The sequence below is a fragment of the Salvelinus namaycush genome, chromosome 20, assembly GCF_016432855.1.
Source record: "Salvelinus namaycush isolate Seneca chromosome 20, SaNama_1.0, whole genome shotgun sequence".
Classification (NCBI taxonomy): Eukaryota; Metazoa; Chordata; class Actinopteri; order Salmoniformes; family Salmonidae; genus Salvelinus; species Salvelinus namaycush.
The window spans coordinates 3,281,133-3,292,240 of record NC_052326.1 but is presented as its reverse complement, the minus strand read 5'-3'; the positions used below and the strand labels follow the sequence as shown (position 1 = coordinate 3,292,240).

The 11,108-nt window shown below is 41.0% G+C and overlaps 1 protein-coding gene across 1 annotated transcript in view; it reads left to right on the top strand.

Annotated features, from left to right (window-relative positions):
* The first annotated feature begins 1,757 nt into the window (after window positions 1–1,757).
* Window positions 1,758–11,108, top strand: part of LOC120065554 (matrilin-4-like) — a 31,562-nt gene continuing 22,211 nt past the window's right edge. The window contains exons 1-6 of the mRNA XM_039016619.1: window positions 1,758–1,830; window positions 2,045–2,247; window positions 2,553–2,943; window positions 3,393–3,515; window positions 3,968–4,090; window positions 9,259–9,381. Of these exons, the coding sequence (XP_038872547.1) occupies window positions 1,758–1,830; window positions 2,045–2,247; window positions 2,553–2,943; window positions 3,393–3,515; window positions 3,968–4,090; window positions 9,259–9,381 (1,036 nt within the window). The remainder of the gene's footprint in view (window positions 1,831–2,044; window positions 2,248–2,552; window positions 2,944–3,392; window positions 3,516–3,967; window positions 4,091–9,258; window positions 9,382–11,108) is intronic.

Sequence of the window (11,108 nt, the reverse complement as noted above, 5' to 3'; positions counted from 1 at the left end):
TAAAGAAGGCCAGTTTTATTGCTTCTTTAATTAGCACAACCGTTTTCAGCTGTGCTAACATAATTGCAAAAGGGTTTTCTAATGCTCAATTAGCCTTTAAAAATGATAAACTTGGATTAGCTAACACAACATGCCATTGGAACACAGGAGTGATGGTTGCTGATAATGGGCCTCTGTACGGCTATGTAGATATTCCATTAAAAATCTGCCGTTTCCAGCTACAATAGTCATTTACAACATTAACAATGTCTAGACTATTTCTGATAAATGTTGTTATTTTAAATAGGCAAAAAAAGTTTTTTTTTTCCCAAAACAAAGGCATTTCTAAGTGACCCCAAACCTTTGAACGGTAGTGTATATATATATTTTGTAAATGTGAATCACATTTTTATCAATAGGCCATAATTGATTTTGGCCCAATAGGCCTGGCATATTGCCACGTTCAAAGAGCTTTCCATTTTGATTGGCTTATTTAGCATAAAAACCTTTAGGCCTACCTATAAAAATAAAAAAATATGCATCTCTGCCCAGCCTGGCAAGAGTGACCAAAGGGATGTTAAGCATCCCCAGTAGCTCTGCAAGTGTGGAGATGATATTCTCCGCTGCTGGCCTGCTCTCCAGTCACCATAGCATGAGCCTGAAGCCACAGACTGGCCAAACTCGTGTTTTTAAAAAGGAATTCAAAGGCACTAATAAGTCATTTTTTGTTTAATTTGTATTGAATTCTAAGTACGTCACAGCCTATATGTGCAATTTATAGACTATAGTGATTTAATACAAAGAAATGTTTAAATGCTGAGCACTTTCCAACAAGATTTCCAACAGCAGAACTCCGCTCACATACTCTGGTAGTGGGGCACACTGAAAGCTTCTTTGTACCTGCACACAGACACATGCACAGGGTTTACGGCAGGAGGCTTCTAAAACACACGTCTAGAGTTATTTCTGCACTGGGTCTCGGAGGAGAACAAGTGAGACTGATCAAGACCACAATGCATAAGGCTTTCTCTGAGCAGGATCTGGGCTCTTTGTGAGGTCCTGATCTATCTTTGTCATCACACTTAGTTCTGTCTGTATCCCTCTTTTCTTCTTTCCATCGCTCTCTTGTTATCTATGAAATTAGTCTGTGGGATTTCACATACGTCTTCATATCAGAGGGATTCATGGCTCATGTCAATTGGCATCCGTTTAATGGTTCACTAAAACGTTGCTGCCAAGTAGGCATAGCACACTCCACAGTTGTTTTTTGATGTGGTATCTTCCTACTCTCTCTGAGGAAGTTGCTTCCATTGGGCATTCACAAATTGACCAAAATGAGGCCAATGAATGACAACAACCACTTTTTCAAGGTACAGCTATCTAAGTGATAACGATAAACCTCACCAGGACCCCTCTCTCAGGACCCAAGAAAATAAGTGCTTTTTTTAATGTCCATTTCGTATAAACATGTCCCAGACATTGTTATTTTCCAGCGATTACTCCTGTGCTGCGTTTGAACCCCTTGCTTTTGGTGATGTAAAGGATTAGTCCTGTGTGCAGCTATCTGTTAGGATAGGACTGACTCCTGTATACCTCCGCCATCTTTTTGGCGTCAAGAGTTTTTACGGCAGAGCTGGGCAGGAATGTGCTGGTGGTAAAGTACCCATGGATGTCTCTGACATGTTTTGTTCTGTATTCTCTCATTGCAGAGCAGTGTGAAGCCTGCCTAAACGCAGACCAGCTCTGACAGGTCCAGCTCCCAGCCCAGCACCCTAAACATGAGACAGCTGTGTGTCTGTGTGTCTATCCTGCTAGTCTTGGCCACCCTGGCTGTGGCTAGGCCAAAAGCAGGTTAGCCAAATCCAACGATGAAGTAATAAAATTACCATGAATGCATTGCAGTTCGGCACACATTCAATTGCTTCTTACCTCATCATTTTTTGTTAGATTCAATTAGAATGAGATCTGGCAAGGAAGTTAATGAAATTCATACAAAATTACTGTTTACTTGTATGTTTATGCCGTAGATCATTTCATATTCATGCAGCTTGTGATGAATTTGCAGCTGATTTTCAACTCAATTCCAATCCAGCACCGGAGCAGAAGTGCAAGTCTGGCCCAGTGGACCTGGTGTTCATTATTGACAGCTCTCGCAGTGTGCGACCCCACGAGTTTGAGACCATGCGCAAGTTCATGATCGACATCATCCACACACTGGACGTGGGATCGAACGCTACCCGGGTCGGCCTGGTACAGTACTCCAGCCAGGTCCTCAACCTTTTATCATATTCTCAATTTATCTGTGTTTTTACACCTTAGCGAAGAACTACGCTTGAAAAGGGAAGATAGTTCGTGGCATGTATTTCTTATCTTGTCTTCCATTTCCAATCGTAGTTATTGTAGCTCCACAAAGTCTAGAGAACTATCACGAAAGGCTAAAAGCTTTTGCGATTCACATGTTTTTTTCCTAGGGTTTAACTAAACCGTTTTTTCCACTGTTAAAGACTCAGTTAGACATGCAAACCCTGGAGATGAAGAGGTGACTGATGCTTTGTATGCTTCTATGACTCTAGGTCCAGAATGAATTCTCTCTCAAGACCCACGCAAAGCTGCAGGGCATGGTGAAAGGCATCAATGAGATCATCCCCTTGGCACAGGGCACCATGACGGGCCTGGCCATCAAGTACGTCATGAACCATGCCTTCACGGCAGCTGAGGGTGACAGACCCAAGGTGCCCAATGTAGCTGTCATTGTAACGGACGGACGGCCCCAGGACCGTGTGGCGGAAGTGGCGGCCGAGGCTCGGGACAAGGGCATCGAGATCTACACAGTAGGCGTGGCCCGGGCGGATATGACCTCACTGCGCGCCATGGCATCGCCGCCCTTCGAGGATCATGTTTTCCTGGTGGAGTCTTTTGACCTGATCCACCAGTTTGGCCTACAGTTCCAGGACAAGCTCTGCGGTGGGTTGGGTTGATATGTAATATTATTGAATTATCATCAAACGTGTGTACAGCAATATGCGCGATGTAAGCAATTATCAAGATACCACTCAGTTTCAATCATATTGAGAAAATCACACTTTACAGTTGCTGAAGTGTCAAGGTCATCAGTGTTCACAAATGTATGTATTCGTACCTGAGACTTTTAAAGCTTGTAAAACATTTATCCGCTAATTTATCCTCAGAAACTCAATTCATTTTCAGCTCTCGCTATAAGTTACATCCTTGGCAGCACAATATCAAGACCTGCACAAGTTAGTGAGGCTATCATCAGGCCAAAAAATACAATTCTAGCTTTTGGGAACTTGATCATCTTTCAAAACAGTATGAGCAAATCCTTGATATTTCCTAATGTCAATGATATGAGAGTGATTAAAGGTAGATTTTTTGCTCACCTGCTGGGGTTCCAGGGATGGATCTATGCCTGGAGTCTGACCATGGCTGCGAGCACCTCTGTGAGAGTTCCCCTGGCTCTTTCCACTGCCTGTGTCGGCCAGGGTACACTCTCAACAAGGATTCCAAGACCTGCACAGGTAGGCTGTCCATTGGGCTAGACATGAGACAACTTAATACTTTAAAAAAATTCATGAACGATATATAATGTCAGTCAAGTGCATGCATAACTGTAGTGTATTCAATTTCATCACGTCACTTGAATTTAACAGTAACTGGGCCTGGTTCTTGTATATGCCAATGGAAAATTTGTAAGAAAGTTTTAATTGTGAGCATGTAGCCATGTATCTATTCAATATGCATTGTGGAAGTTCAGCTTTACAGCGTGATTGAAATGTAAAGGCAATGTTCTAGCTTAAGGAGACTGGATTCACGGTAAGCGCCGCATATGTCGTCTCAAATGGAAATTATATTCACATTTCTATCACAGAATCTGTAACGATTCAGATTGAATAGAGCCCTAGGTCAAGTTAGGATTCAGCCGTTACTGATTTACCATAAACAGTGATTTTTGTCTCTTTGTATGATACAGCCATAGACCTGTGTGCTGAGGGGAAGCATGACTGTGAGCAGATCTGTATCCCCTCCCCTGGAGCCTTCACCTGCGGCTGCAACATTGGCTACACCCTCAACAACGACAAGAAGACCTGCACAAGTTAGTGAGGCCATCATCAGGCCAAACAATACAATGCACTAAAAGCAACATATTTAGCATAATCCATCCAAACCCATAGACCAGGGGTCACCAACCTTTTCTGAGTCAAGAACACTTTCTGAGTCAAATTGCAAGCAGAGATCTACCGCTCAGGTTTTTTTTAAACATTACTTAAAAGCCTATGAAACATTAACATGAATTACAAACAGTTATGTAGCAATGAGGTTTGTGCAGTAGGCAATAGGCCCAATACATTATCACTGCATATTGGCTATGCTTGAATTACCCTGCCAATGTTGTTCTTCTCAGACCATTCAGAAATTATTTTCAAACATTTTAGGTATATACCTAAATCATATGATCAAACAGGTAATAGATAATTTGTTTTATTACTTCTGAGGCACAGCTGAGTGAGCATAATAATTAATTTATAGGAACACATTGCTATACTCATTTATTGCAGTTGCAGTGCTGGTTTTAGCCATAGCCAAAAATTCAGAAAAATCTGAATGTAGTTATATATTTTTAGATTTTTTATTATTATTACTCATTAATTTTTTTCTCACAAAAGTAGTACACTGGGCCTTTAATAGTCCTGTATTAGCAGACTGATATAACGTCTGCAGTATGGGCAAAAGTATTTTCCCAGCATTGTGAAACAGTGAATTTGGCCTTACTGCTATTAGCCCATAGAAACGCATTGAATAACAGCTTCTTACATGGATAAACAGACAGTCCCCCCAAAAGTTTAAATGAAGTTTGTTCTGAAGTGTCATGAAACTTTTTTGTTGTTGTATGTATTTAACCTCTTATTTTAGGCTCTAAACTATCTCCATATATATGCTTCTGTATATTTTTTAAACTGGTACCCGGCTACCTTCAGACGAGTTATGTGAGGCTTGTGGGCATCCTAGAGCAAAACAACCAACATGTACGTGTTCGTGAGAGACTCACCTTCCCACCATATTAGTGTGTAGTCCAAACGGTTCGGACGTGAGAAGACTGATTTTCGGGATGTCTCATGGTCTGACAAACACTGCTCTAGCTCTGACACCTTTCACCGCAGTTGTGGATGCAGTGGATTGAGATGCAGCACATGCAAAATATGAGACACTGTATCTGTAGCTAAAACTGACAGATTTATATGGGGATTTTTTATGATGCTAATTAGATTTCCACGGGGACATCGACTCTAGGGAATTTTAAACATTAACTTACTCATAAAAAGAGAAACTCTTTGCTGTATTCGGTGTGTCTTTCTCTACTCAACTTCGTTCGATGCTTCTTTTTACAGTCTATGGCTCAAGGAAACTGTGCAGACACAGTGATCTGAGCTTTCTGATTGGCCAGCGGTAGGCCTATAAGTGCACTTGGTTTGCTCTCAGGGCCTGCCGGGTAGGCGGAGTTCTACTTTCAGACACATGAAATTATTCAAAATGGGAACACTTTTTGGTTTTACTGTCTATGGCTCGAGGAAACTGTGCAGACACGGTGATCTGAGCTACCTGATTGGCCAGCGGTATGCCTATAGGTGCACTTGATTTGCTCTCTGGGCCTGCCGGGTAGTCGGAGTTCTACCTTCAGACACATGATATGGTGAAAAATGGGAACACTTTTCCAATCCCGTGCTAGGGCTGCTGAATCAAGTGCACCTTGCTATAAGACTCTAAATTGAGCTCAGATGCATCCTGTTTCCATTGATCATCCGTGAGATGCTTCTACAACTTGATTGGAGTCTACCTGTGGTAAATTCAATTGATTGTTCGTGATTTGGAAAGGCACACACCTGTCTATGTGACCAACCGGTTCAAATCGGTCTCATGTAGCAAAATGTTAAATATGTTTTCTATAGTGGATAAAATGGTATACCATACACTACAGTTGAGGAACAACGGGAAAGTGATTTTGCTTTGAATATTGATAAACTTGTAAGCTTACTTTTGAGAAAATGGACTTTGAATGTTTGTGTACTACTACTGGAGAACCCTCCTTTGTCTACACTCATTCAGCATCGTTCACACCCTCTTAAGCTTTAGCCCCACCTATCTCTTTAAATCAAATCAAAACACATTTTATTTGTCACATGTGCCGAATACAACAGGTGTTGTGACCTTACAGTGAAATGCCTACTTACAAGCCCTTAAGCGATTAACCAAAAGTAAAAAAAAATATTAATTAAATATAAAATATAAGAAATAGACAAATAAAAAATTATTAAGGAGTAACAATAAAATAATTGTAGCAAGACTATATAAAAGGGGGTCCCGGTACTGAGTCAATGTGAGGGAGCACCGGTTAATCAAGGTAATTGAGGTAATATGTACTTGAAGGTAGAGGTAAAGTGACTATGCATGGATAATAAACAGAGAGTAGCAGCAGCGTAAAAATGGGGGTGGACCGGGAAGCCATTTGATTAGCTGTTCGGGAGTCTTATGGCTTGGGGGTAGAAGCTTTTAAGAAACCTTTTGGACCTAGACTTGGCGCTCCGGTACCTCTTGCTGTGCGTTAGCAGAGAGAACAGTCTATGACTAGGGTGGCTGGAATCTTTGGCAATTTTTTGGTATAGAGGTCCTGGATGGCAGGAAGTTTGGCCCCAGTGATGTACTGGGCCACACACACTATCCTCTGTAGTGCTTTGTAGTCGGTGGCAGAGTAGTTGCAATACCAGGCGGTGACGGAACCAGTCAGGATGCTCTTGATGTTGCAGATGTAGAACTTTTTCAGGATCTGAGGACTGTTGTGGAATATCTAATCAAAAGGAAGAGAGACTGCAGATTCTTTCAAAGAACACTTTATGAGATTTGTAAAAATGGAAAATCAACTACCTACTCAGCAGTGATAGTTGAAAAGATCAACGAACAGTGCCGGTTCAATGCTTTTATAGAGAAAATACATACAACCCCTTTCTGCATACGTGGCAGTCAGCAGATAGTGTGTAAAAGGTCATTCGTGGTCTATCTAAACTTAAGATAGCACAAGTTTGATAGCCCGAGGGCTCAACCGTCTAACTGCATTCACAACAACAAACACTATATTGTACTCCTTTCTGCAAGGTTCCATACATGTGACTTTCTGTAGATAGTAAACCCATGGGATTTCACATGCTGCGGTTGCACCCAAATGTCTCTTAGCTGTAAGCCCAGTCTTATGACTAATTCACACCAATACAAGTGTCACGTCCGTCGATAGAATGATGAGACCAAGGCGCAGCGTGCATAGAGTTCCACATAATTTTAATAAAGAGAAACTCACTAAACAAAACAACAAAAGCACAAACGAAACGTGAAGCTACTGGAGTGCACAAATGCAACTTACTGTAGACAAGATCCCACAACTAACAATGGGGAAAATGGCTCCTAAATATGATCCCCAATCAGAGACAACGATAAACAGCTGTCTCTGATTGGGAACCATATCAGGCCAACATAGACATACAAACACCTAGATGACCCTAGTCACTATCACGCCCCAACCAACACTGAGAAAAACAGCTTACTATGGTCAGGGCGTGACAACAGGTTTGTATCAGGTTAGAAAAAACACTAGCATATAACAAAAGACTATTCTTTAAGCAGGAAAACATGGGATAGCATGACTAATTATGTAATTTGCCACCCATGCCAAATCTTTTCAGTCTCCTGGGGGGGAATAGGCATTGTCGTACGCTCTTCACGACTGTCTTGGTGTGTTTGGACCATGATAGTTTGTTGGTGATGTGGACACCAAGGAACTTGAAGCTGTCAACTTGCTCCACTACAGCCCTGTCGATGAGAATGGGGGTGGGCTCGGTCCTCCTTTTCCTGTAGTCCAAAATCATCTCCTTTGTCTTGATCACATTGAGGGAGAGGTTGTTATCCTGGCACCACACTGCCAGGTCTATGACCTCCTCCCTATAGGCTGTCTCATCGATGTCGGTGATCGGGCCTACCACTGTTGTGTCATCTGCAAACTTAATGATGGTGTTGGAGTCGTGCTTGGCCATGCAGTCATGTGTGAACAGGGAGTACAGGAGGGGATTGAGCACACACGTCTGAGGGGCCCCAATGTTGAGGATCAGCGTGGCAGATGTGTTGTTACCTACCCTTACCACCTGGGGGCGGCCCGTCAGGAAGTCCAGGATCCAGTTGTAGAGGGAGGTGTTTAGTCCCTGGGTCCTTAGCTTAGTCATGAGCTTTGAGGGCTTTATGGTGTTGAAACAAGTCTAAGTTGCGACTGGAAATTACGTTCAATGCTTACCAGCACTACACCAATCAGGCCTTTAGGATATAGTGGCCAGAGGGAAGCCACTCCTCAGTAAAAGGCACATGACAGCCACTCCTCAGTAAAAGGCACATAACAGCCTGCTTGGAGTTTGCCAAAAGGCACCTAAAGGACTCTCAGAACATGAGAAACAAGATTCTCTGGTTTGATGAAACCAAGATTTTACTCTTTGGCCTTAATGCCAATTGTCACATCTGGAGGAAACCTGGCACCATCCCTACGGTGAAGCATGGTGGTGGCAGCATCATGCTGTGCGATGTTTTTCAGCACCAGGGACTGGTATATTTGAGGCTGTAATCACTGCCAAAGATGTTTCAACAAAGTACTGAGTAAAGGGTTTGAAAACCTATGTAAATGTGATATTTAAGTTTTTTTTTATAGATTTGCAAGAAGTTCAAAAGAAATATGCATATCTGTGATAAGCTGATTTGTTAGATTTGTCTTAATGACCCCTTTGAAATCTCATATTTCTGCATGAAAACAAGGGTGAGGAAATATTTTTTTTAAACTGTAAAATCCACTGTAAGTATACTGTACTTCCACTCAAAAACATTATTCATTCATTTCCTCACCCTTGTTTTCATGCAGAAATATGATAATTCAAAGGGATCATTAAGATAGACCTTACAAAGCAGTTTATCATAGATATGGATATTTCTCATAAGCTTGCCAAGCAAGTCCCATAATATATACCTTAAAGCAATATTTCCTACAGACTTAAGGGTCCCGCTTTAAATGACGTGCAGCTTATGAAGCCTTCATAAAACCTTCATAAAGCCTTCATTAGCACTACATAAATGTGTGAGAAATACAATCAAGAGCATTATTGAATTTAATATTATTTAATATTATGCATTATAAATTCATTTCTATAAGCATATCATTTTCTTGCATTTTCCTTCCTTCAGTGATCGACTACTGTTCGTTTGGGAATCACAGCTGTCAGCATGAGTGTGTGGATGTACTCAATGGCTATTTCTGCCGCTGTGCTGAGGGATACACGCTCCAGGAGGATGGAAAGACCTGCCAGAGTAAGTTTCTACACACTTTAAAGGGCCAATGCAGCTGTGTTTATCTCAATATCAAATCATTTCTGGGTAACAATTAAGTACAGTACCTTACTGTGATTGTTTTCAATTAAAATGGTTAAAAATAAACAGCAAATAGCAATTTCTCAGGTAAGAATGTTATTAGGACTGTCTGGGAGTGGTCTGAGTGGGGAAAGGAAAACTGAAAACTAGCTGTTATTGGCAGAGGTTTGGAACTCTCTCATTTATCTATTAGCTAATTTACTGCCAGGTGATGTCAAAAGGCAGGCCAAACCTCTATCCAACCAAAACAGGCTGAAATTTCAGGCGGTCTTACACTAAAAGGGCATTATCATCAATTTCACAGTATTATTCCAACCTCATATTGTGGAAATATATATAAATCATAGAAAAATCAAATTTTTGACTGCACTGGGCCTTAAGAGGTATGAATCTTTATAAAGCCAGGAGCACGCTTCAGCTATTGAACCCAAACATTGAAGTCTATTTAAGATTAATTGACAAAAATGTTGTTGTTTTTTACATTAGTCTACACATAGCCATTTGGGTGTACAACTGTTTTATTTTACATGGGGGGAAAAATACTCTAATTTGGATGTTCGTAAAAAGTGGTAACCATTATCTGTGTGTACTGTTACAGGTAGTCCATACATGCCATATGTTCTGAACGAACATTAGATTAATAAACACTAACTCAATAAGCGGTATAACCTACAGTAGTTACTCCTCAATACTTAAAAACAAAAAAGGCTATCCAACCAAACCTTTGTTATCCAATTCACTTTCACTGAGTTTTCTAACTTAATAAAATACACTGGACTCAACTGGATATGGTCACTTGCCTAGTAATACTCAAGAAAGTCTCAAGATCAAACTGCTCTTTGACAGATAGGTCCCATGAAGTGAAGTCTTTATTCATTTATTTCATCATACATCTGCCAAAAAAAGTATATTGCTTATTTCTCCAATTGGTGCATCACATGCACGCATGCATACGTGCATAAATGTTTGCGATTATCTCCTGGTAATGCCTACTTGCCATATCAATATTTTTGTACTGTTTTGTTATTTATTTGTGCCGGACGTGTCTACAATTACAGTGGCTTGCGAAAGTATGCACCCCCCCGTGTCATTTTTCCTATTTTGTTGCCTTCCAACCTGGAATTAAAATAGATTTTTTGGGGGTGTTGTATCATTTGATTTACACAGCATGCCTACCACTTTGAAAATGCTAAATATTTTTGGGGGTGAAACAAAAAAGAAATAAGACAAAAAAACTGAACTTGAGCGTGCAATACTTTGTAGAGCCACCTTTTGCAGCAATTACAGCTGCAAGTCTCTTGGGGTATGTCTCAATAAGCTTGGCACATCTAGCCACTGGGATCATTGCCCATTCTTTAAGGCAAAACTGCTCCAGCTCCTTCAAGTTGAATGGGTTCCGCTGGTGTACAGCAATCTTTAAGTCATACCACAGATTCTCAATTGGATTGAGATCTGGGCTTTGACTAGGCTATTCCAAGACATTTAAATGTTCCCCCTTAAACAACTCGAGTGTTGCTTTAGCAGTATGCTTAGGGTCTGTCACGATCATCGTAATGAGCGGACCAAGGCGCAGCGTGAGTATAGTTCCACATATTTTTAATATCCGTGAAACAACAAAACAATAAAGAAACAACGAAACGTGAAGTCATGACGTGCACACAGGCAAC